Source organism: Callospermophilus lateralis, chromosome 16 (genome assembly GCF_048772815.1).
Source record: "Callospermophilus lateralis isolate mCalLat2 chromosome 16, mCalLat2.hap1, whole genome shotgun sequence".
Classification (NCBI taxonomy): domain Eukaryota; kingdom Metazoa; phylum Chordata; class Mammalia; order Rodentia; family Sciuridae; genus Callospermophilus; species Callospermophilus lateralis.
In genome coordinates, this window is record NC_135320.1 from 88,674,111 (window position 1) to 88,700,919 (window position 26,809).

The window sequence follows — 26,809 nt, forward strand, 5'->3', positions numbered from 1 at the left end:
CATAATTACCCATTTAAAGCACTACCTTAAAAAATTTCAAACATCTCTAAAGGTCTTAGTATAATATCTAAAAAGAGGAAATCACTTCAGAATAAAGACTTAACAAGATAGCTGGGCCATAAGGTGGTTCATCCCTAGTCTCTGGAGGAACCTCCACGCTGGTCTCCACAGTGGGTGTATCAACAGCACAGGAGCACCACTTTTTCCCACTCTGTGGACTTTATGCAAAAGAACTAAAATCAGCCTACTACAGTGACATACGTATACCAATGCTTAGAGCAGGACAACTCGCAATACTCAACTTGTGGAACAGCCCAGGTGCCCATCCACAGAGGAATGAGTGATGACAATGTGGTATGTAGCCACAATAGAGCTCCACTCAGCCCTAAGAAAGAGGTAAATCCCATCACCTGCTGGTACAGGAATGGGACTAGAGGACTTCCTCCTGAGTGAGATGAGCCAGACTCAGAAAGTCAAGAGGTGAGTGTGTGCTCTCATACTGGGAGCTGGAGGGGAGAACAAGAGGTGAGGGTGCTCACAGCGGGAGCTGGAGGGGAGAACAAGAGGTGAGGGTGCTCACAGTGGGAGCTGGAGGGGAGAACAAGAGGTGAGGGTGCTCACAGTGGGAGCTGGAGGGGGGAACAAGAGGTGAGGGTGCTCACAGTGGGAGCTGGAGGGGGGAACAAGAGGTGAGGGTGCTCACAGTGGGAGCTGGAGGGGAGAACAAGAGGTGAGGGTGCTCACAGTGGGAGCTGGAGGGGAGAACAAGAGGTGAGGGTGCTCACAGCGGGAGCTGGAGGGGGGAACAAGAGGTGAGGATGCTCACAGTGGGAGCTGGAGGGAAGAACAAGAGGTGAGGGTGCTCACAGTGGGAGCTGGAGGGAAGAACAAGAGGTGAGGGTGCTCACAGTGGGAGCCGGAGGGAAGAACAAGAGGTGAGGGTGCTCACAGTGGGAGCCGGAGGGAAGAACAAGAGGTGAGGATGCTCACAGTGGGAGCTGGAGGGGAGAACAAGAGGTGAGGGTGCTCACAGTGGGAGCTGGAGGGGGGAACAAGAGGTGAGGGTGCTCACAGTGGGAGCTGGAGGGGAGAACAAGAGGTGAGGGTGTACTCACAGTGGGAGCTGGAGGGAAGAACAAGAGGTGAGGGTGCTCACAGCGGGAGCTAGAGGGGGAACAAGAGGTGAGGGTGCTCACAGCGGGAGCTGGAGGGGAGAACAAGAGGTGAGGGTGCTCACAGTGGGAGCTGGAGGGAAGAACAAGAGGTGAGGATGCTCACAGTGGGAGCTGGAGGGAAGAACAAGAGGTGAGGGTGCTCACAGTGGGAGCTGGAGGGAAGAACAAGAGGTGAGGGTGCTCACAGTGGGAGCTGGAGGGAAGAACAAGAGGTGAGGGTGCTCACAGTGGGAGCTGGAGGGGAGAACAAGAGGTGAGGGTGCTCACAGCGGGAGCTGGAGGGAAGAACAAGAGGTGAGGGTGCTCACAGCGGGAGCTGGAGGGGAGAACAAGAGGTGAGGATGCTCACAGCGGGAGCTGGAGGGGAGAACAAGAGGTGAGGGTGCTCACAGTGGGAGCTGGAGGGGAGAACAAGAGGTGAGGGTGCTCACAGTGGGAGCTGGAGGGGAGAACAAGAGGTGAGGGTGCTCACAGTGGGAGCTGGAGGGGAGAACAAGAGGTGAGGATGCTCACAGTGGGAGCTGGAGGGAAGAACAAGAGGTGAGGGTGCTCACAGTGGGAGCTAGAGGGGGGAACAAGAGGAGAGGGTGCTCACAGTGGGAGCTGGAGGGGAGAACAAGAGGTGAGGATGCTCACAGTGGGAGCTGGAGGGGGAACAAGAGGTGAGGGTGCTCACAGTGGGAGCTAGAGGGGGGAACAAGAGGTGAGGGTGCTCACAGTGGGAGCTGGAGGGGAGAACAAGAGGTGAGGATGCTCACAGTGGGAGCTGGAGGGGGAACAAGAGGTGAGGGTGCTCACAGTGGGAGCTAGAGGGGAGAACAAGAGGTGAGGATGCTCACAGTGGGAGCTGGAGGGGGAACAAGAGGTGAGGATGCTCACAGTGGGAGCTAGAGGGGGGAACAAGAGGTGAGGGTGCTCACAGTGGGAGCTAGAGGGGAGAACAAGAGGTGAGGATGCTCACAGTGGGAGGTAGAGGGGAGAACAAGAGGTGAGGATGCTCACAGTGGGAGCTGGAGGGGGAACAAGAGGTGGGGTGTGCTCACAGTGGGAGCTGGAGGGGAGAATAAGAGGTGAGGGTGTACTCACAGTGGGAGCTGAAGGGGAGAACAAGAGGTGAGGGTGTACTCACAGTGGGAGCTGGAGGGGAGAATAAGAGGTGAGGGTGCTCACAGTGGGAGCTGGAGGGGAGAACAAGAAGTGAGGTTGCTCACAGTGGGAGCTGGAGGGGAAAACAAGAGGTGAGGGTGCTCACAGTGGGAGCTGGAGGGGAAAACAAGAGGTGAGGGTGTGCTCACAGTGGGAGCTGGAGGGAAGAACAAGAGGTGGGGTGTGCTCACAGTGGGAGCTGGAGGGGAGAACAAGAGGTGAGGGTGTGCTCACAGTGGGAGCTGGAGGGAGAACAAGAGGTGAGGGTGCTCAGAGTGGGAGCTGGAGGGGAGAACAAGAGGTGAGGGTGTGCTCACAGTGGTAGCTGGAGGGAAGAACAAGAGGTGAGGATGCTTACAGTGGGAGCTGGAGGGAGAACAAGAGGTGAGGGTGCTCACAGTGGGAGCTGGAGGGGAGAACAAGAGGTGAGGGTGCTCACAGTGGGAGCTGGAGGGGAGAACAAGAGGTGGGGTGTGCTCACAGTGGGAGCTGGAGGGAAGAACAAGAGGTGAGGGTGTACTCACAGTGGGAGCTGGAGGGGAGAACAAGAGGTGAGGGTGTACTCACAGTGGGAGCTGGAGGGAAGAACAAGAGGTGAGGGTGCTCACAGTGGGAGCTGGAGGGAAGAACAAGAGGTGAGGGTGCTCACAGTGGGAGCTGGAGGGGAGAACAAGAGGTGAGGGTGCTCACAGTGGGAGCTGGAGGGAAGAACAAGAGGTGAGGGTGCTCACAGTGGGAGCTGGAGGGAAGAACAAGAGGTGAGGGTGCTCACAGTGGGAGCTGGAGGGGAGAACAAGAGGTGAGGATGCTCACAGTGGGAGCTGGAGGGGAGAACAAGAGGTGAGGGTGCTCACAGTGGGAGCTGGAGGGGAGAACAAGAGGTGAGGGTGCTCACAGTGGGAGCTGGAGGGGAGAACAAGAGGTGAGGATGCTCACAGTGGGAGCTGGAGGGGAGAACAAGAGGTGAGGGTGCTCACAGTGGGAGCTGGAGGGAAGAACAAGAGGTGAGGGTGCTCACAGCGGGAGCTGGAGGGGGGAACAAGAGGTGAGGGTGCTCACAGCGGGAGCTGGAGGGGAGAACAAGAGGTGAGGGTGCTCACAGTGGGAGCTGGAGGGGAGAACAAGAGGTGAGGATGCTCACAGTGGGAGCTGGAGGGAAGAACAAGAGGTGAGGGTGCTCACAGTGGGAGCTGGAGGGGAGAACAAGAGGTGAGGGTGCTCACAGCGGGAGCTGGAGGGAAGAACAAGAGGTGAGGGTGCTCACAGCGGGAGCTGGAGGGGAGAACAAGAGGTGAGGGTGCTCACAGTGGGAGCTGGAGGGGAGAACAAGAGGTGAGGGTGCTCACAGTGGGAGCTGGAGGGGAGAACAAGAGGTGAGGGTGCTCACAGTGGGAGCTGGAGGGGAGAACAAGAGGTGAGGATGCTCACAGTGGGAGCTGGAGGGAAGAACAAGAGGTGAGGGTGCTCACAGTGGGAGCTAGAGGGGGGAACAAGAGGTGAGGGTGCTCACAGTGGGAGCTGGAGGGGAGAACAAGAGGTGAGGGTGCTCACAGTGGGAGCTGGAGGGGGGAACAAGAGGTGAGGATGCTCACAGCGGGAGCTAGAGGGGGGAACAAGAGGTGAGGGTGCTCACAGTGGGAGCTGGAGGGGAGAACAAGAGGTGAGGGTGCTCACAGTGGGAGCTGGAGGGAAGAACAAGAGGTGAGGGTGCTCACAGTGGGAGCTGGAGGGAAGAACAAGAGGTGAGGGTGCTCACAGTGGGAGCTGGAGGGGAGAACAAGAGGTGAGGGTGCTCACAGTGGGAGCTGGAGGGGAGAACAAGAGGTGAGGGTGCTCACAGTGGGAGCTGGAGGGGGGAACAAGAGGTGAGGATGCTCACAGTGGGAGCTGGAGGGAAGAACAAGAGGTGAGGGTGCTCACAGTGGGATCTGGAGGGGAGAACAAGAGGTGAGGGTGCTCACAGTGGGAGCTGGAGGGGAGAACAAGAGGTGAGGATGCTCACAGTGGGAGCTGGAGGGAAGAACAATAGGTGAGGGTGCTCACAGTGGGAGCTGGAGGGGAGAACAAGAGGTGAGGATGCTCACAGTGGGAGCTGGAGGGGAGAACAAGAGGTGAGGATGCTCACAGTGGGAGCTAGAGGGGGGAACAAGAGGTGAGGGTGCTCACAGTGTGAGGTGGAGGGAAGAACAAGAGGTGAGGGTGCTCACAGTGGGAGCTGGAGGGAAGAACAAGAGGTGAGGGTGCTCACAGTGGGAGCTGGAGGGAAGAACAAGAGGTGAGGGTGCTCACAGTGGGAGCTGGAGGGGAGAACAAGAGGTGAGGATGCTCACAGTGGGAGCTGGAGGGGAGAACAAGAGGTGAGGGTGCTCACAGTGGGAGCTTGAGGGAAGAACAAGAGGTGAGGATGCTCACAGTGGGAGCTAGAGGGGGGAACAAGAGGTGAGGGTGCTCACAGTGGGAGCTAGAGGGGAGAACAAGAGGTGAGGATGCTCACAGTGGGAGCTGGAGGGGGAACAAGAGGTGAGGATGCTCACAGTGGGAGCTAGAGGGGGGAACAAGAGGTGAGGGTGCTCACAGTGGGAGCTAGAGGGGAGAACAAGAGGTGAGGATGCTCACAGTGGGAGCTGGAGGGGGAACAAGAGGTGAGGGTGCTCACAGTGGGAGCTGGAGGGAAAAACAAGAGGTGAGGGTGCTCACAGTGGGAGCTGGAGGGGAGAACAAGAGGTGAGGATGCTCACAGTGGGAGCTGGAGGGGAGAACAAGAGGTGAGGATGCTCACAGTGGGAGCTGGAGGGAAGAACAAGAGGTGAGGATGCTCACAGTGGGAGCTGGAGGGAAGAACAAGAGGTGAGGGTGCTCACAGTGGGAGCTGGAGGGAAGAACAAGAGGTGAGGGTGCTCACAGTGGGAGCTGGAGGGGGGAACAAGAGGTGAGGGTGCTCACAGCGGGAGCTGGAGGGGAGAACAAGAGGTGAGGGTGCTCACAGCGGGAGCTGGAGGGGAGAACAAGAGGTGAGGGTGCTCACAGCGGGAGCTGGAGGGGGAACAAGAGGTGAGGGTGCTCACAGTGGGAGCTGGAGGGGAGAATAAGAGGTGAGGGTGCTCACAGTGGGAGCTGGAGGGAAGAATAAGAGGTGAGGGTGCTCACAGTGGGAGCTGGAGGGGAGAATAAGAGGTGAGGGTGCTCACAGTGGGAGCTGGAGGGGAGAACAAGAAGTGAGGTTGCTCACAGTGGGAGCTGGAGGGGAGAACAAGAGGTGAGGGTGTGCTCACTTGGGAGCTGGAGGGGAGAACAAGAGGTGAGGGTGCTCACAGTGGGAGCTGGAGGGAAGAACAAGAGGTGAGGGTGCTCACAGTGGGAGCTGGAGGGGAGAACAAGAGGTGAGGATGCTCACAGTGGGAGCTAGAGGGGGGAACAAGAGGTGAGGGTGCTCACAGTGGGAGCTGGAGGGAGAACAAGAGGTGGGGTGTGCTCACAGTGGGAGCTGGAGGGGAGAATAAGAGGTGAGGGTGTACTCACAGTGGGAGCTGAAGGGGAGAACAAGAGGTGAGGGTGTACTCACAGTGGGAGCTGGAGGGGAGAATAAGAGGTGAGGGTGCTCACAGTGGGAGCTGGAGGGGAGAACAAGAAGTGAGGTTGCTCACAGTGGGAGCTGGAGGGGAAAACAAGAGGTGAGGGTGCTCACAGTGGGAGCTGGAGGGGAAAACAAGAGGTGAGGGTGTGCTCACAGTGGGAGCTGGAGGGAAGAACAAGAGGTGGGGTGTGCTCACAGTGGGAGCTGGAGGGGAGAACAAGAGGTGAGGGTGTGCTCACAGTGGGAGCTGGAGGGAGAACAAGAGGTGAGGGTGCTCACAGTGGGAGCTGGAGGGGAGAACAAGAGGTGAGGGTGTGCTCACAGTGGTAGCTGGAGGGAAGAACAAGAGGTGAGGATGCTCACAGTGGGAGCTGGAGGGAGAACAAGAGGTGAGGGTGCTCACAGTGGGAGCTGGAGGGGAGAACAAGAGGTGAGGGTGCTCACAGTGGGAGCTGGAGGGGAGAACAAGAGGTGGGGTGTGCTCACAGTGGGAGCTGGAGGGGAGAACAAGAGGTGAGGGTGTGCTCACAGTGGGAGCTGGAAGGGAGAACAAGAGGTGAGGGTGTACTCACAGTGGGAGCTGGAGGGGAGAACAAGAGGTGATTGCACTCTCACAGTGGGAGCTGGAGGGGAGATCAAGAGGTGAGGGTGCTCACAGTGGAAGCTGGAGGGGAGAACAAGATGGTGATTTAGGGAAACTGTGATCATCAAGAATAGCATTTATAAAAAGTCTTCTGTTAGACAGAAAATGTCTACTATGCCTTGGAAATGCAAGGTGCATAATTACAATAATCAAGAAAGTTCAATTTTTTTAAAAAATTAATTCAGTTTGAAAAAATAAAAAAGATACAAAAGAAATACACTAAGATGTTAGTGCCTATGTGGGATTATGCCTAATCTTTCTCATCTGCTGATGCTTCCCAAGATTTCTATATGAAACATGCATTATTTGTATAATAAAATTATTTTAAAAAACATAAAACTGAATTTTCAAAAATTTTTATAAAGAAAAATCAAGGTTTGGATCCCTTGACAGATGAACAGTTTGCAAACACCTCCCCCATTCCGCAGGGGGCCTCTTCACTGATTTCCCTTGCTGTACAGAAGGGTTCTAGTTTGATACCGTCTCATGTGTCATTTCTGTCATTGCCTGTGCTTTTATAATCTTATCCAAACACTCCTCACCCAGACCAATGTCTTCTGTTGTCTTCCCAGTGGCTTTAGGGTATGGGGCTTCACATGGAACTGCATGACCCACTGCATCGACCCTGAATGGCCAGGGCTGGAGGTCTGGCCTCACCCTGCTACATGTGGACACCCAGTTTTCTAGTACCATGTATTGAAGAGAGTGTGTGGCCCAGATGTGTGTTATTGGTGCCTTTGTGGAAAATCATTGACTGCGTGAGGGTTTGTGCATAAGCGCTCTGTGTGCGAAGAACATAATATTACAATGCGCTGATGGAGTGAGGAACCTCCAAGCTCTCCCCGTGTTCCCAGAGGTGAGGGTTAATGGCAGGCAGTTCACAGCCACCCCTGGTATCACACAGGTGTCCCTGGCAGGCTCAGGAGCAGCTGCTATGTTAGCAGCTAACGTCCTGTGCGGGTACCTTGTGCACCAGGCACCATGCCAAGCACTTGGCACATGTGCTCTCATTAAATCACCCCAAAGCCTACCAGTGTGCCACTGCTGTGCCCATCCTGCAGGCCAAAACGCTGAAGCACGGAGAAACCTGCTCCTGGTTCGGGGCTTGCCACCTCCCCACTACTCTCCCTCCTAATGGGCTCAGCCAAACGGTCTCCTACTTCATTCAACAGTCACTTAGCAAACTAATGTTGCCCATCCATTCACCTTTTAGGAGGAAGTGACCCGCATCAAGCCACTCACCAGCAGGTGAAGAGGGCGAGGTCAAGGACTGCAACCCTACAACAGGAACAGCATGGAGACTGCATGATGAGCTGCAAGAAGAAAATGCCCCCCACAGAACACGTCCATTCTGCAGATGGAGACGGTATGAAATCAGGCTGTCTGTCAGAGAGGCTGCATCCATTCGTGAACAGCTTTGAAATGGACCTGAGACTACTGGACAGACAAGGGGGAGTCACTCAGGATCTTGAGGAACAGAATGTGATTAAGTTTCTGTGCTAAAATGGTTATTCTGGCTTCAGATTGCAAGAAGCAAAGCCAGGGAACATCAGGCCTTCAGATGCTAAGAGACTACCGCAATGCCCGGAGCCACAGAGGCCAACAGTACGAACCCCAGGCCAGGGAGAAGAGAAATCCCATGTGAGAGAAACGTGAGCCTCGGGGTGGACATCCCAACCAGCCAACAGGACACAATGTAAGCATGGCGATTTGAGGGTGACTCTAAAGGTTTTAAGCTTCCAAACCAGGAAAATGGTGTTACCCTTAACTCAAACAGGAAAGATGGGAAGAAAAGATGATGAAGTCAACTGAGGACACAGTGTTGTCCTGCAAGAAGACAAGCCCAGTCTTCATTTGGAAACTGAAGCAATAAAAATCCTAACTATGTAAAATCATAAACAAATTTGTTAAAATATTTTTTTTTATAGACCAAGCTTCACTCTTAAATTTCCACCTTAAACCTTCAAAGAATTTTTTTAAATCAAGCCTTCATTTACCTTCTTTGTAATTTCTGGTTTATAGTAACCTTTTTGATGACAAATTGCTATCTTCGATGATATATGACTGACTTCATGATTTTTCTGAAATGAAAACTCCTCTTCCAGCTTCTTGGTTTTCTTCCCCAAGGTGAAGTGTGAGAGAAACACTTCGTCACACTCTGAAGTCCTGGGTGCTCAGCATTCAAGGAGCAAGCCTCCCTGATTCTATGATGTGACCATCACAGGTGCAGTGCTGTGCGGCTCTGTTCAACAGATCCCTCCACCATTTCCAGAGGCAGCTGCAGGGGAAGTAGCCTCTGGCTCCGGCCTCCTCTGCAGCTAGAGAGAGAGCTGGTGTGGAGCTAGGAGACGGGAAAGGCAAGGCCGAACCGAGAACCTCTGGGAACCCTGAGGAAACACACGACTTCTTTAATGTCCTGCCCTCTCAGGCCCAGAAACACAGAGAAATGAGAGACTGAGGTCCACCTCATCAAGATGGAGGCCCACACGGCACAGCCTCACTCAGCCAAGTCCCCGTCCACTGTGACACTGATGAATGGAAAACTTTTAATGCATTTCTTTGGGCTGAGTAGCAAAGTAACAAGCTGGCGGCGAAAAGAAAGAGTAGCTGAATAAATTAAACCTGACATTTTCTATCTCATCCAATTTTTGTCTTTCAAACAAATAACAACCACATCTCAGTTGAGATAAAACCTCCTCAGTACAGGGACAAACTCGGGGTGTGGCATCTGATGCCCACGGACACAGCCATGGTGATTCTCGTCCCTAGGCAACGAGACCCCATGTTCCCTGGGCCTGCCAGAGATGATGAGGGCCAGGAAGAGCCCAGGCTCCAGGGCAGGGCGGCAGAGTGTCATGCCCTTCCTCAGGGCAGTACCAAGGGGGCCAGGGCACCTAGCTTAGCTCCTCCTGTAACACAGTCCCCGCGGTCGCTGGCTTGGCTGGCAACAGTGAGGCCTGAAGTCATGGCGCACAGAAAGGCATCAGCACTGGGGCAGCACTTGGGAGGTGCTCAACAGTGCCCATCACACATGCCCGCAGACCCAGAGCCCCGGCGAGGTAGAGCCTGGCCTTTCTTCTCTGCCCCTCAAAGTGGGGACATGTGAGGAAAAATGTGACGGGAAGAGCAGCCTGAAGACGACACTGGCTGAAAAGTGGGAGACCAGTCAACTGGAGCATGCTGTCACTGTGACGAGCAAGCAACAGGCTCAGAAGATCAAGACTGGCCCTGGACGGCAGGACCACTCAGGACCCCACCGCCCACACCCTCACGCACCTCCCCCACACACAGACACAGGTGTGGGCCTGCCTGTCAGAATGGGCCACTTGGGGACAGGCTCGGCTGCGTGAGAGGGCGCTGGGCATTCGCCCTGGGGGAGCCCGAGCCTGCTGTGAGCGTCCCACTCAGAATCCCAGCATCCAACAGAGGGGCGGTGAGAGATGGTGAGAGATACAGAGGCAACCATGGCTGCGCTCCGGCACCGTGGCCTGGAGGCGGCGTCCTGCCCAGTCACACCACAGATGACAGGGCTGCTCTCTGAGCGGATGAGGCCCTGCTCCCTCTGAGGCCACCTCGGTGGCCCCATTGTCCCTAGGCTCACCTGCAACCTCACTGCCTCCAGAAGCTTGGTGCCCCACCACAACTCCTGTGACCTGCGGTGGCACTCTAATGAAGCCAACATCCTCTGTATCCCTGACCTCCTATGTCCTTGCAGCCACAGCAGACAACACCCTCCCCCGCTGCACGGCCACCTTACCACGGCTGGGCTGTCTGTACAGAGTCTTCCAATTCAACAGAGTCCCTGGATGTCTGCAGCTCCCCACTTCCACTGAGATGCTCCCCCAAAATGCATCAAACGTGGCTAGAATGTTAAAGAGCCCTTGGATGGCTGGGGACACAAGTCAATGACAGAGTACCTGCCCAGCATGCACCAGGCCCTGGTCCCATCCCCAGCACCACAGCAGAGGATAGAGCGCACCCTTGGATGCCTCACAAGAACATCATTCATCTTCAGGATGACACTCCTGAAGCGCCGTGGCCTGAGCAGGCTCTTCCCTGGAAGCGGGCATCGTGCTCTCTGTACAGAGAAGATAAACTCAGAACGTCCATCCTGAAGATGGGCTCTGCAGTTCACTTACCAGGTCATATGCCATATCTTCCCCTCACACAGATCCCAGCACTTAGAAATGAATCAGTAGACCCTGTTGGTTTGACTTAACCCCAATCTCTTTCTTAAAATGATATTCAAATCGAATTGGAGAGCCTCACATCAAGCAAAATAAGCCAGACTCAAAAGTCAAGCATCAAATGTTCTCTCTCACAGGTGGATGCTAGAGAGAAAAAGTAAACAGAGAGACCTCCTAAGGAGGGGGGCAACAAGCAGAAGAAAGGGACAGGGAGAGAGAGAAGAGGAGGGAGGTATCGGGGAAGGAAAGTGCCCAAGTTATGTTACATGCAACATGAACACACCACCATAAGGTCCCCTATGATGCTCCTCCTCCATAATGCACCAACAACTAACAAACAAAATAACACCCAATAACAGCCTGAGCCAATGCCTTCCTTCTCTCCCAGATCACCAAAGCAGGAACCAGCAAGATCTGATGGCTGCCTGGGCCAACTACTGCATTCTGTCCACACGCCACACAAACAAGCAAAGCCAACAAATAAGGACCAGTGGCCATAAGAGACATGTGTCACAGACACCAGGACAGGCATCATGGCCTGGAACGTTGGTTCACACACACAACATACTTCCCACTATGGGTCATGGTCAAAACTGCCGGAAGGCCCCGCTGTCACGCCCTGGGAGAGAGCCCTCTGTGGTGCTCTGCTGGCTGTGCAGTTTTGAATTCCTTGCAGAAAAGTGACAGAAAATGCTAACAGATCCCAGATTCTACATCGAATTTGAGATCCAGTATCTAACTAGAGCTACTCAATAAATGAATGAGCATTTATGAGTGGTCACTTAGCCACTTCCTACATTCCCACAAGCAGGACCATGCCTGGCCGTGAGAAAGGCCACGGCCCCAGTCCACGTGGCAACACATCTTCCAGCCGCCTCCACTTTCTGAATCAGCACCTCCTGTGAAGACCCTGCCACCCCACTAGGGCTTGACTGTAACCACGCCTGTGCTTAACTCACTCTGACGCATTTCTGATATGCCTACATTCCGATAGCAACAAATAAGCACCTGAAGACGAGTTAGGCATAGCCAAAAATAAAGCCCCCCCCCATTCCCGTCTGGCAGTGTAAATCCCACCCAGAAGCAGTCTTCTGGCTCTCTTAGCAGTTCCCCCACAGCTCCGAGTCTCAATGACACCCACCAAGAGCCAGCTACACAGGACTTTGAGCAGGAGAACCTATAACACTGTCAGGGGGCAGCTTCCTGAGAGCAGGGAAAGTGAGTGAGGATGCTGATGTTTCCTAGGCACCCATTCTCCAGCACCACACTGCAAATGAGTCACACTACTTCTGATGACCCCCGACTGACCAGACACTCTCCTTAATTTTATGTTTGGAAATTGGGCTTAGTATAATCAATAAATTGTCAAAGCTCACATTTAATAAGTAGATGGCCAGGATGCAAAGCCAGCTCTGCCTGAGTCCAAGTACCACAGCTCATACATTACTCTGCCAAAACCACGCCTCCCTGTCCCCTTTCTATACACTCCGCATCTTGTCCCACAAAGGACATGAACAAAACAGAAGGCTGGAGGTGTGATGGCAAAACCAGACCTCGTTGTGAAATGAAATTATAAAAATATTATGGTAAGAAACCAATGCCTGGGGAAGGGTCAGTTTGCCTCCCCTCTCTCAGCCTTTCTCCAGGAAGCCTAAGTAACCACAGGTCCCTACCTTTTGGATTATAAATAACTGCCCTCGGAAGCGAGTCTGGCTACTCCCTCTTGAAACTTAACAGATGCCTAAGAAAAGAACCTTCTTACCTGTTTCTGTGAGCATGCTTTGTGTTGGAGACCCTGCACAAGACCTTCAAGCCTTATAGTTTGGGAAGTTTTTTAAAAGAGGGAAAGGCCCCAATGAGAGGTTGGGTCTAAGATGACACCTAATAACTGTGGATCAGGCTCAGAATTTGGAGTCTGTTTTCCTCTGGACCTGCTGGAGTTCTCCTCTCCGAGTGTTGCTTGCTGCTTCTCAACTAGTCTGCTTCCCGCAACCTAAGAACAGCATGTAGAAGATGCTTCTGGAATTCTAGACGTGAGGAGCAAACCTCCGTGAACAAGGCACCAGTTCCTGAGCACATAGCATGTGCAGGCTCTTCACACAGACAGACTCTAATCCTCACAACTGCATGGCAAGAAGATGTTTTTCTCAACCCCAGAGAAAAACAAGGCAACTAGATCTAAGCAACACTTCCTGAGCCTCTGAGCTGGATTCTTGCTGGGATCGTGTTTAGAACAACCAAGACCTGCCCAGGTATCACACAGCAGCTCACAGTTATGGAAGCCAGCAATTCACAAGCCCTGCAACCAGCACTGGAGCACACTGTGGGGAAACGCTCCACCAAGAAGGGAGTGATGTGATTCCTGACAGTGTCCAGGGGAGATGGCGAGGGTGGTGGGAGCTGCCCACCTGTGCACAGAAACACACAGGAGCCCTACAAGCAGGCACTGGAGTGGACGGCAGCAGACTGGGCACACTGCACAACATGCTACGGTGCCTGAACTTTATTTCTGTGGACAAAGGGAAGCTTTGATGCTATTTGTACACTAAGAAGCTACAGGTGAATACCCGCTTTAGAGATCACTGGGCACCCCAGAGGAGAGCAGGCAAGACAAGGAGGGTTTGAGAGGCAAGGCGGTCACTTTTGTTCCAGACCAGAATGGCAGGGCCTGAGCCATGGGGTGATGGCACTTGGCACAGAGACATGGGCCAGTCAGCACAGCAGCAGGACTGTGCTGGCCCACTAAAAGCATGCCACAGGAGCCACCCCATCACCAAGGCCAGACTCTGGCAAGGCTGCAGAAGGCCCTTCTGACACCACCTGGACGCTCACATTTGGCCCACCCACAACTCCACAAATCAGTGTTTTCCCGTAACTAGTAAATCCACACGTACACTTGGGACTTTGCCATACTGATGGCTTTTCTTCACCCGCTATTACACTTGCATGGTTTCTCCAGCAACAACACGTTTTATTAGAAGGTACCTATTATGTTGCACTACACAGCACTTATCTCCTCGACACACAACTAACAGGAAGGCCAAAGCTCCCCTTCTTTTTGTTGGGTTTTATTCAACTGCTTCTGCCTATTTCTGAGCAAAGAAAAGAAATCATATAAACTGCAATAGAAAACAAGTTACACCCCTTTACTGAACAACTCTCAGAGGGACTCTGTAACAAAACAGTTCACATGCAGATCTTGCCTTCTCCCCCATCCAGGTGAAAAAATGAAACATAGCGAATTAAAATTCCCGAAGAAGCCATATACACAATCCAGAGGGGAACTACAAGGGGAAAAAACATTGGAAATAGAAAACGGGAAGAAAAAAAAAAGTGTTGTTGCCTTAGTGATTTTTAAAAAGAAAAAAAAACTGGGCTGAGATTGTGGCTCAGTGGTAGAGCGCTCGCCTAGCACAGGCGGGACCTGGGTTTGATCCTCAGCACCACATAAAAATAATGGCATTGTGTTGTGTCCACCTACATCTAAAAAATAAATATTAAAAAAAAAAAAAAAAAATGCACTCTTCATCTGTGGCGTAAGTCCTGGTACAGCTTTGTGTGCCTCAGAACCAAGTGTGCCAATACCCAAACACGAGGTGTGTGTTGGCCTCGTGGTGGGAATGAAGAGCAGCACAGAGGGCCTTCAACACACCCCACATTTTTCATCTGACAGTCCACAGTACAGAAAATTTCCAGTTATTATGGCATTTTTTTACCCTAACCAATACCAAAACCTAGGAAAAAAAAATTTTGCATTCTAATTTCTAATATTACTTTACAATTTCCTTAAATTCTAAAAGATTCCTTAGTGAGACCCTGTCTCAAAAATAAAATAAAATAAAATAAAATAAAAAGCCACATGCGGTGGCGCATGCTTGTAATTCCAGCATCCCGGGAGGCTAAGGCAGAAAGAACGCGAGTTCAAAGCCAGCCTCAGCAAAAGCGAGGCACTAAGCAACTCAGTGAGACCCTGTCTCTAAATAAAATATGAACTAGGGCTGGGGATAGGGCTCAGTGATCAAGTGCCAATAAATAAATAATAAAATAGGGCTGGGGATATGGCTTGGAGATTAAGCACCCTGGAGTTCAATCCCTGGGAAAAAAAAAAGAAAGAAAGGGAGGAAGAAATGAGGAAAGAAGGGAGAAAGGAGGGAAGGGAGGAAGGGATACTTTGTAACTGCAGATAAAAGGCAAGATGGCAATAACTGTCCATCTGGCATCCTCCTGTGTCCTCCCAGGGCACTAACACACCTACGCCCCCCGCGGTTCCTTGCCAGGTAATTCAGGGATGATGCAGAGGCAGCACAACTGTTCCCCAATCCAAAGCCACCCAAGCCAGCTCTCCACTCATCCTGGACCTCTCATCCTCTGTCCAGAGTTCCTCCTCCCCTTCCCGAGAAGAGGAAGGTGGTCGGACTCTCCATGCCACAAGCCTCCCTCGCCCCTGCCCCTGGCCCTCCTGTGGAACCAGGCTTCCCTCTTCAGTTCCCGCAAGGCTCTGGTACTGCCTGCCTGGACCCTCCCCCGCAGCACAGACGTCCAATGCGGTGTCAGCGCACTGTGTTCTGCAGACCGTGTGCTCAGCCCATGAGCACCAAGGGCACAGGCACTGCTGCACCCCTGCTCCCGCAGGCTCTGGCCTACGGCACCCGTGCCCTCCCACAGCCTGTTGGCGCAGTCAGGACTGGCCAGGATCCCCTCCTGACCTGCTGGGATGCAGCACAGCACTGGACTTAGGAGACATGGAAAGGATGCAAGAGAGCTTCCCCTGTCTGTGCACCTGTGTCTGAAAGGCACGCAGAACCCCGCACACCCAGAAACCAGGCACGCCCTTCCAAGTCTAGAGGGTCTACCAGAATTCACACACTACACAACTAGCTACTCCAAACAGAAACGAGGTTTCAAAAGGAACAGTGGACTTCACGTTTTCTTCTCTTCACAGCACAATTCATGGTCACTCAAGAAGCATCATGTGATGTCAGATCAATGCTCTGATGCCACCCGGGGAAGTGGGGAAAATCATCTTTCCTACTACTTCAGCCAAACCCTTCCAAAGCTGTTAGTATGGACTTGCCAAGAAAACAAAAAGTCGTACCGGATGCTAACAAGTAAAATCTAAAATTTGGTAGAGACAAGGGAAAAAAAAAAAAAAATGCATTTTATCAATGGTGATCTATCTCCCACCTCCTGAAAAATCTCTGGTTGAGATTCACACCAGAAATTAAAACCGACAGCATTGTGGGCACGTGGCCGGGGACCTCCCTGTGGAGCTGAGCCAGCCAGCCTGTGCTCTGGAGGCAGAGGGGGCGGGCATCTCTGTGGAGGTCACCAGCACGTCACCCACGGCCCCTCTCCTCCAGCCCCCCGCCCCAGGACCACCATCAGGGAGGTCAGGGGTACTGGGAACATGGCAGGCTTCCAGCCATCCCTGCAGGGTCCTGCTCAGCCTCCTGGGGCTCAGCCTCCTGCCCACCTTCAGCCTGCGGACCCAGCAGCAGACACCCAACAAGCACTCCCGAGAGCCACGCAGCCAGCCCCACAGTGGCATGCACTTGTGCAGATGTACTTGCTACACGCGGACGAAGACTCCCTGACCAAACTCTGGACAGGCTCCAGTGGGCCTCATCCTTGGGCCCTCCCCTCAGTGTGCCTCACCCAGTTTCAGCAAGAATGCCGTGAGCTCGCTGGGTGCAGTGGTGCGCACCTGTCATCCCAGCTCTGGAGGCTGAGCAGGAGGATACCAAGTTCAAAGCCAGCCTCAGCAAAAGTGAGGCACTAAGCAACTTAGTGGACTCTGTCTCTAAATAAAACACAAACTAGGGCTGGGGATGTGGCCCAGTGAACAAGTGCCCCTGAGTTCAATCCCCAGTACCCCCCACCAAAAAAAAAAAAAAAAAAAAGAATGCTGTGAGCTCACCTTGGCCATACCTCCCAGCCTTGCTATTCCCGCCAAGCCAGCTTAGCCAGAGTTCCCTCATCTGCTGACCCCTCACTCTGCCTTCGGCTACCAATCCTCATTTGTCTTGCATCTGGAGCATAGCCTTCCTACACCGAGTGAGGGTCATACACCTCCACCTGAATGGCAGGTGTGTGTCTCTGGAACCCTGATACAGCCTGATCACCATAGTCAAGCTGGTACTGCCTCTTTTTCCCTAAACAGAGTCCCTGTGCATCAGAGACTGATTAGAAATTGTTTCTTTCTTCAAATACGAACTGGTGGACGTTTAAAACCACTGAAGGGACAGGGACATGGGTCTACAAGTGCATAGAGGCAAGCGTACTTTTGTTTTTGTTTTAATATTTATCTTTTTTAGTTTGCAGTTGGAAACAGTACTTTATTTCATTTATTTATTTTTATGTGGTGCTGAGGATCAAACCCAGGGCCTCACTAGGCAAGCACTCTACTGTCAAGCCACAGCCCCAGCCCCAAGTGTATGTTTTAATATGGCATTTAAAGGTCTGGGACCAAAAGGGAGCAAGTGACAAAAAGACCAGGAACCAAGCCCCAAGGCCAGTGCCCCACACACAGAAGTCAGTGGAAGAGGACTCAGCAGGTGGCCAGGAAGAAGGAAAGGAGGGAAGCTGCCCTGGGAAGGGAGAAGAGCGGGAGGACAGGAAGTGACCCCCTGCTCTGGAAATTGGTGGCCATGGCGTATGGAGAGTAGAGGAAGCCAGGGGAGCCTGAGAGGGGCCTGGGACAGAAGGACATCAGACACGGCTCTGCCAACCAGTGGATTTAAAAGGTGAGGACACCGGGGCGCTCTGCAGAGGTGTACTTCAGGGGATGCTTTGGGTCCAGTGTGGCATGAGGCAGTACAGGCCTGTACAGACCCTCCTCCTAGGAGAGGGTCAGCTCCAGGGGACAAGGACCCTGCGATGGAGCCTGTTGCACAAAGACCAAATTCAACACTCTTGATGGGGTCAGGACTCCCCACCCTCTGCTGGGACCAACCAGAGCACCCTGGTGGTTTGGGAATGGTCCAGTGCAGCTGGGGAGAAGGGGACAGCAGAAGAGTGCTGTGCCCAGCCTGCTTCCTGCTTGGCTGCCACCCTCCAGGCCATGCCCTAACCGACCATTTGAGTCCCAAACTTCCATTCCAGCAGTGTCCCTTAAGGTACAGGCCTGTATAGAACACTCAGGGGGTGATGCAAGGAGGTAAAGAAAGCATAAAGAGGGTGACCAGCTGCATCCACTCCCAGGGAGTGGCTGTCCAGGGCCTGCAGGGGGCACAGACAACCAAAACCACCTCTGCAGTGACAAAGCCACACTCCTGCTCGGTTACTGCAATGGAGATGGGTCACTGACACCTGATGAGAGAAAATGAGCTCCACCTGAGAAGCTCAGTCTGACGAGTGATCCTTCGCAGAACTCCCCTCTCAAGATGGTGGCACAGTCACCACACGTGGGTGTACCCTGAAGTGGCAGCCTTGGCGGGACAGGTGGCAGCTACTGAGCCCTGGGTAGCACATGCCACCAAGAGTGGAAACAGAGCCACTGAATTTGGCTCAGAAAATGATTTTTTCTGAAGCAGCAAATTGCCTGCGTTGCAAAGGGCTGCGGGGGGGCTCTGCTTCTGCACTCTGGGCACACACGTCTGCACATCTGTGGCTGAGACCAGTGCCACCAGCCCACGTGAGGGCTGACATTTAACCTCCTAAATGTTCATCACCAGGCAGCCGTCACAGTCACGGAGTGCTAGGGTCAATATCCAAGGGCAGGTCCCTGTTCCCTGCCACCCTGCACTGGGCATGCCCCAGGCGGCTGCCCAGGGAAAGCCAACATGGCAGGGGAGACTGCTAGCACCCTCAGGGGGAGCCAGGCAGGGAGCAGCAGGGGAAAGGGCAGGCCAGAGTCAGGCACTGGGAGGAAGCTCCCTGCAAGGGGCCAGCCACACTGGCTCCAGGAACGTCATTCAGCCTCAAACATCAGAGGAGCCAGGGAACAGGAGCAGCAACTTAGTGAGACACAGCAGGCTGCACAGAAGGCAGGCCGGGAGGGAGCAGGCCACAGCAAGGAGCCTCAGTTCATCACAGGAGCCAGGGGAAGTAAGGGAAGGTCCTACACAAGGGCAGGATACAATCTCCCAATGTAAAGAAAACTCTGGGGCTGATGGAGAAGCAGCCCCTGCTGGAGAAAGGGCACCCCCACTAGAACAAAATGATGGCCACAGAACAAGGCTTCCGGAGGGCAGGCACCCAGGCCTCAGTAACACATCCCCAGTGCAGAGAGACAGCATGGGGAAGACTCATTGCCAGGGCTGGGGCCTCCTCAACTTGTGGATCATGCCCTTGAGCATGAGAAATGAGAGGCAGAGTGGCCTGCAGGGAGAGCCGCTGCCTCTGCTGGCTGCTGACCAAGGGCCACCCGACCCGGCACACACATGGCAATGGCAGGTGGCGCGCCTGGCTTCTTTTACTCGGCAGGATGTGTTCAAAGACCATCCGTGTCACGGCAAGCATCAGTACTTGGCTTGTGGAGATGGAGGTGGAGGTGAAGGTGGAGGTACAAACCCAGGATTCCCCAGTGTATGCTAAGTGGATGGGCTCCCCTTAGCTCAGGAACTGTTTCTCAGTGAATGTGTCTACTATTCTGAGAAAGCCACTTGAGTAGGCTCTTCGGCCTTCCACAGGCTCAGGGCTGCAACATTGCTCCCGAGGCTGTGGAGGCTCCATCAGCCACCAGCAAAGCTCCATGTTCCCTGGGTCTTGAGTTCCCAAAGGAAATCAAGTGAGTGGCACAGAACCAGAGCAGGCTTCTGAGCCCCCGCAGCTGAACAACACCCAGCACCACGTCTGAGCCGCGGGTTCCGTGGCAAGGCAGCAGGCCTTGGTCCCCACACCGCAGACCTGGGGAGCAGAAATGGCACATGCCAAATCTGCAGCTGCCTGACCACTGCTCACTGTCTAGGGACAACTTCCCATGCACTGCCCTGTCCTTCCCTCGACCCTCCTTTCTGTCACCTCCCACTCAGCATGTCATCCTTAAGGCCAGCCCAGCAATTCAAATCGTAAGTCGGCACATGCTGGACAAACAGTATGTATATCTACTCACCCTCAGGGATCACCCTCTGTTCCCTTTCTCTTGGGGTCCTTTTGTGGTACCTCAGTCAAAAGAACCACCATATTGTGACTGAGGAGCCACGTCCAAGTCCCAGGGAGAACCTCATCGTCTCAAGACATCAGCAAGTACCTAAAGGGTGTCACCTCTACCCTTCATATAACGCTGCAGGCAGACCTAAACCTGGGGCTGAGAGAGGGTTTCACTTCCCAGAGTCCCCCACAAAACAAGCCAACAGACGTCCTCCGTGTCCCCATAAGGGCAGCCCAAGCAGGCACATGGTATTCCGACCACACTAAAGAGCAGGAACACAGCGCTCCCCACCAAGGAGGCACGAGAAGTCCATCCCAACGGAGAATTCTCTGAACCTTCCACAGATGTGGTGGGGCCCCGACAGCAGCAGACAGGCGGCCACCAGAGGAGAGTGCTGCTGCCACAAAGGGACGCTCCTGGGACAGGGCGAGGGCAGAGAGAGCAGTGTGCCAGCAGGCTGCCCAGGGTGCTGCTGCGCCTGCAGCACTGTCGGGAACTCGGCCCAGCCAAGGCAGAGAGAAGCGCAAGGGGCGCAGGGAAGGCTAGAGGGGGTGGCTCTAAGTCACCCTCAACCCTCCACAAAGGGAGAAGCCTTTCAAGAGACCCCTGCTGCCTCTCGTGCATGCCGGGATTGCATGCACAGCCCACGAGGTCTAAGGGATGACAGCGCCATAAATCCACTACCACATGCCGTGGCAGCTCTGCACCCGCACAGGTGGCAGGAGGGCTGCACAAAAATGGCCCATACCAGTGAAATTTAAGACAGCTGCACTTCCAGGGAAAACCCCACAAGTCCTCAAGTCTGAACTTCTACCTTGCAAAAAAGACCAAAGTCCCGGGAGCTCAGAGCCTTGTCGGGTGAAGAGGTGCCTCCTGCCAGTCTGGAAGCCCACTCTCTGCTCACCTCAGAGGCACACACAGGGAGGGACAGGCAAGGAGTCCCCAGTGGCTGCCCCACTGCCAGCAGCCAATGGGGGCACACCTTTGTCTTTCCTTTCTGCTGCTCTTCCATTCCAGCTCCATCTCCATGCAGGCATGTTGAGAAATGTTAATCACCCAGCCTGCCAGGGGAGCCTGAGCTCTTCAGGGAAAAGGGCAAAAGACCTGCCATTAAAACAAATCAAAATCCCATCATTAAAAATAACTACACTGCACAGAAGTCTCCACATCCCGCTTGTCCAAATGAGAAAACGGAGATCCAGGAAGGCTGCATTTATTGACCTGAGTGTCCACTGATCAAAGGTGAGAGGTGGAGAGGCCTTACCAGCCCTCCTCCCGTCCTTCCTCAGAAAACTCCAATTAACCAATGACATCACTCTCAGCCTCTCAGCAAACAGCAGTTTGTCAAACAATATCAAATACCTAGATTCTTCTCTTCCTAAACAACATAGCTTTAAACCTCTAAGTAGTAAGACCTCTGGCAACCACTGCAATGCTATCAGCATTATATGGGCAAATAAATCCTTCTGTCACCTAAAAAACGCACAGCCAAGACCCCACCCATCACAGGGCATATCACCTTCCCACACCCAGGGAGAGCAGCCTGCAAGAGCACAGGCCAAGCGCAGCCCACCACTGCATTCTCTACATCCTCTCTGGGAGTCAGCCATCCACCAAAACCAAACCCCAGAAAGAAGGACACTGCTGGCCTGGCTACTGCCCCTTCCCAGAGCTGCCTGATGTGACTCTAACTGAGCCTCAAGGGCTCCATTAAGGTCCAAACGCAGATTTAGAGTCTCCCCACACTAACTCTAGGAAACAACGAAAAGAAAAACTCTACATGATTTGAACTCAGGATTTAATTTCATCCTCCAGCACTTCTAGTAGATCTCAAAGCAAGAGAGGGATAGGAAGAAAAAGGGGAAGAAAAAAAAAAAGGCTATTTTCAGGACTCCACTGAGAGATACAACCAAAAGGGATCACAGCATGCAGTGTGGAGACCCCAGGACTCTGGCCACAAGTGCAACACTGACCACCTGAGGGAGACAGAGCCTGCCCAGGTCCTGACCTTGAGTCTCCCTGTATTTCAACTGGCCTTCTTGAGACCATAGGCCACTACAGACATGTTATTACAACTGTATTTTATGTTTGAATATTTTACATGTATAGAGCAAAAAGCCTTCAACATGACCTGCCACAAGATGCCCCATTGCCCACACACATCACCCTTTTTGGAAGATCACAGGATAGGTTTAGAGGGAAACAGATCTTAAAATGTAAACGGGATAAGAAAAAAGGAGGAGGAAGTCATCAAGTTCTGAGGCCCAGCAGGATTCTCACCTCATTCAGGGTGGAGGTTTTCTCTGAGTCTCTGCAATCACACACTTCTGCTCACGGGCACAGGTGACAGTGGTGGCTGCCTCGATGGAGGGAAGCCAGAGAGTGACCCTGTGTGCTTGCTTCCTCTGCTTTCCTGTGGCCTCCCATGTTCAGGTAAACCATGGGCATGGAGGCGGCTGCTGACTGAGCCAGGACACAGTGCCTTGTGTCTGGAGTGGAGAAGGTCAAGTCACACCTGATGCAGCAACGAGGAGTGCCTCACTCCACTGTCGGACCCCACTCCACACTCAGCCACCTAAAATCACCACATGCTACTGAGGTCCTCTGACTGCAGACCCCAACCCTTAGGAAATGCAATATACACAGAAACAGGTGCTTCTGGAGCAGACACAGGCTCCAGGCAGTACGTACAGCCGGAGCCACGTGTGAAGCGAGAGAACAGGGACAGGCCCTTCTGCCCTTCTGCCTGCAGACAGGGTGCAGCGTGAAGGAGCCAGAGGTAAAGGCCCCCACAAGGAAGGCAGGTTCATGCTGCTGAGGAGAAAAGCCCATGGTGTGGCAGGGAGGCAGGGGGTGTCAGCACTCGGGAAGAACGAGGGGTACGTGAGACTGCACACATCTAAATGTGACATGGGGACAGGACCAAGGAGAGCAGAGCCATGGCCGAGGAAGAGAGGCAGGGCCTCAGGTCAGGGAGGGCACAGAGGCTGTGCTACCTCTTCAGGGTTGCAGATCTCAGGTCGGGTCAGGAAACCAGGGGAGCAGGGAGGGCAAAGAGGCAATGAAGCAAGGAGGGAGCCACACCTGCCCCCCAGCAGCTGCAGCCTCTGGGGAGACGGGAGGACGCCACAAAGGCTCAAGAGCGAGGTGTTCCTATCGGCAGCTTCCGCGGTGGCCTTGCTACTCAGGGGCTAGACACACCAGGGTAGGGAGGCCAAGCTGAGCTGTTGTCCAGGAGACCACTGTCCCAGCAGTGACTCCCCCAGGTCACCAGAAGTCCTAAATAGAAAACAACAGCCAGCTCACACCACGAGGGAGGCACGTGGCCAAGTGGTGTGCACCCTAAGAACAGAACATTAAAGACAGACAGGGACAGGGGTTGGAGGACAAGAAGTCATTCTGGGTAGAAATGGCCGCGGAAGTCACTGCAAACAGATGGCCATCTTCAAATGAGGCCCGAGTTCCAGCAGCAAATGGGACAAGGGCTCCACAAGTGAGGGGGACAGCAGGAGGAGGACGCAGTGCTGCCCAGAGATGGTGTTTCAGGACCTGCAGGGACACAGACTGGTGAGCCTGGCCACTTCAGCCTGGAGGCAGGACTCACAACCCACTTCTGAGTTCAGAGCCTCGACCGAACCCTCCCCTCCCACTGCAAGAAGGCGAGGCTGCGGAGGCCAGAGCCTCTCCCTCTGGGCAGGGCACCCATTCTGAGGGCAACACCATACAGTGCCCAGAGTGGGCCCTACTCCTGAGCTCTGCGGGCATGGGCACATCCAGGCCTCACAACTTCCCTGGGAGACACACTCCCTGAGGACCCTGGGGCTGGCTGGAGAGGGCTGCTTCGATTCCAGGACAGGGACACTCAAGAGAAAGCTATGGGAAAGTGGGAAGACAAAGGCGCACAGAGCTTGGCAGACCCCTGGATGTGGGTTGCAGAAGCAGGCATTCAGGCCTCTCAGGCTCCCGACAGTAGCAGTGACCACACGGCACTACAGCAGACAGCGGTGCTGCTCAGTCGTCACTCAGGGCGAGGGAGGAGGTGCCCCAGAGGAAGAGCACTGCCCCTCCAGAAGCCGGCCTCCCGGGATCACAGCCCCCCGGGAGCCACATGTACCAGTGCCTGGGAAGAACACGAAGACCCAGATCCTCTCAGATCTCGCGGCAGAGGTCCAGGGGTCAGCTGGGGCCGCCCCCTGGCTGCTGAAGAGGATGATACCTACCTGCAACCAACAGCTGGCCAGCAAGGGAGCAAGGGCCTGGGTCAGCAGTGCAGGCCCCCCAGCAAGACCAGTCTCCCTTCCTCTCCACTTCAGAGGGTGTTGATCCCAGGAGCCCTTCCTAATAAGCTCCCCACACATGGCCTCACCACAGAAGACACGTCCCTGAGCACCCAGCCAGCACCCTACACTGACACAGCCAGAGTGGCAAAGGCAGCCTGACAGGGGAGCCACTGGGTCCCCTTCTGACGCTGACTTTCAAGCACCTACAGACACCAGGAAGATATGCCCCATGCTGCGGAATAAACAGATCACCACCGAAACCCAAAGCCCAGGTGACCCCAGGAACCGTGTGGGCAGAGGGAACAGAGGAGGCCCACTGTGGAGTGCAGGCAGAGATGTCACTGGGCCCATTACAGCAGCACAGGCGACCTCGGCCAGGTGCCCTGGAAGAAGCAGTGCCAGAGGACAAAGGGCTGGGCCTCTGGCTGTCCCACCTCCCTTCAGTGAGGCCACGGGAGCCACAGGGTGAAACTCCCCAGTGTCCTCCGGAGCTGAGCCCTTCCCTCCACAAGCACCACACCACAGCACCGTTCCTGACACAAGGCAGAGTGCAGAGCAGGAGGGGCAGAGCCAGGCACAGGGCCAGCACCGTTCCTGACACAAGGCAGAGTGCAGAGCAGGAGGGGCAGAGCCAGGCACAGGGCCTGGGGGCCTGGGCGGGAGGGGGACGACCCGCCCACCAACACTACATCCCAACCCAGATGCCTCCTGCTGCCTGGGAAAGAACCAAAGTCCACCGGCTCACCCTGGTCCGACAGGAAGTCCAGCATGGTCTGCAGGAGGAAGCACAGGTGTCTCACAGACAGCGCAGGATTCCCCATTCTCCGGGAGGCATAGACCAGCTCGTGAAGCAGACGCATCTGGACAGCAGCCCAGCCTCGGTGTGTACCTGCAGCAAGGACACAAGCGTCATCAAGGAAACGTGCAATGTCCCATGACATCTGGCAGTCTATGGCAAAGCCTCAGCTTTCAAAGTCAAAGGGCCACAGAACATACTCCCCCGTGGCCACTGATCCTGGAGACAGACTCTAAAGTGACCCACTTTCCATACATGAGAACGTCTTCCTTTCTCTCCACACAAAGACACGATTTCAAAACTATCTGAGATGATTCTGATAAACTTAGAAGGAAAGATTTTTCAATGCCATTGAGTTACAGACATATATTTTCTCCAAAAAAAAAAAAAAAACTGATATTTTGATGGGCCTTCCTTACCAACCAAGAATATTAAATTAAAAACATAATATTTCTCTGAAGCGTAAGAAAAATACAGGAAAGTGGAGAGACTGGACAAAGAGGCCATATCAAGGGGCTTTTATGCTGCTCCTGTCCAACTTGGCTCAGCATGCTTCAAATGCCAGGCTGGAGATTTGGGTACAGGGCCGGTGGTGCACCGCCTCAAGCCCAGAATCTGAGAGTCATTTACTCCACTTTTCTTTGCTAACCTAACTATTCTCCACCTAAAAACACCGTGTGGCCAGGCACAGTGGCACACATCTGCAATCCCAGGGGCTGAGGCAGGGAGGCTGAGGCAAGAGGATTTCGAGTTCAAAGCCAGCCTCAGCAATGGCAAGGTGCTTAACAACTCAGTGAGACCCTATGTCTAAATAAAATACAAAATAGGGCTGGGGATGTGACTCGGTGGTCAAGTCCCCCTGAGTTCAATCCCTGGTACCCTCCCCCGCAAAAAAAAAAAAAAAAAAAAGAACAAATGGATCTAAAAACACTGCATGGAGAAGATAAGGTAACAAGAGTCTGCACTGCGTCCAGGGCTCAGGGATTGGAAAATAATTTCAGTCACAGCAAGGTCTGATTCAAAGGCATCCCTGCCTCGAGGTTCCCGTTCCCCACCAGATGTTCAATGGTAGCCTCCGTGGCCTCCACTGCAGCAGTCCCCTTGCAGCAGGTGGGCAGAGCCACTTATAGGGACTGAAATACAGACTGCAGCACACCCTCTACACGAGAAGATGCTGATCTCGACACATCTGGAGGGAGACCAGGAAGTCTGTGTTCACCCTAACTCTGACAATCAGCCAGACGGGTGGCAATCCACTGCTCCCACTGTCCTAAACTCAGGGTATTCAGGCTCAGACAAGCCAACGACATCCCCTGAAGGCCTGCAGCAGCCTGCGACACCAGGTCAGTTAACAGGTGCTCACCAAAAGCCTAAGACAAGGCAGGCCTGGGAAGACGGTGGGAGGGGACACAGGACCCGGAAGGGAGCACGCTGGGGGATGCCATGTCGACAGCAGGTAAGTGTGTGACCTTAGCTGGGGCGGGTGGCAAGGAGGGGACATCTGAGGTGAGGCTTCCACAGAAGGTGGCAACAGGAAGCCACACAGCGGGCACCGCATAGTCGTCGACAAAGGCAGTGAATCACCTCAAGAGCCCCAGCAGCTCCTTGTGAGTCCCTAATAAACACTTGCTGACAAATGCTAGTGATGTCATGATGCCAGGAACACAGTGTGACCACACACACGGCAACCTGACTCAGCTGTGCCAGGATGGACACCAACACGGCCACGCTGTGCCAAGACCGAACCCTGCACCACCGCGTCTCCCTCAAGGTGCTCACTGGGTAAGACCTGCCTGGGTCACGAGTTCCTGCATTTGGAGACAGTTTGTCACCACACTATGCCAGAGCAGAGCTTCCACAGATCAGGCCTCCTTTGGTGCTACCTACGGGCCAACGCCACCATGGGAGGAGGCTCCT

The 26,809-nt window shown here is 54.0% G+C and overlaps 1 protein-coding gene across 2 annotated transcripts in view; it reads right to left on the reverse strand.

Moving 5' to 3' along the window:
• Positions 1–26,809, reverse strand: part of Trappc9 (trafficking protein particle complex subunit 9) — a 510,720-nt gene that overhangs the window by 421,883 nt on the left and 62,028 nt on the right. For both annotated transcript variants that reach the window (XM_076835401.2, XM_076835399.2), the window contains exon 9: positions 24,842–24,985. In XM_076835401.2, coding sequence (XP_076691516.1) covers positions 24,842–24,985 — 144 coding nt within the window. The remainder of the gene's footprint in view (positions 1–24,841; positions 24,986–26,809) is intronic.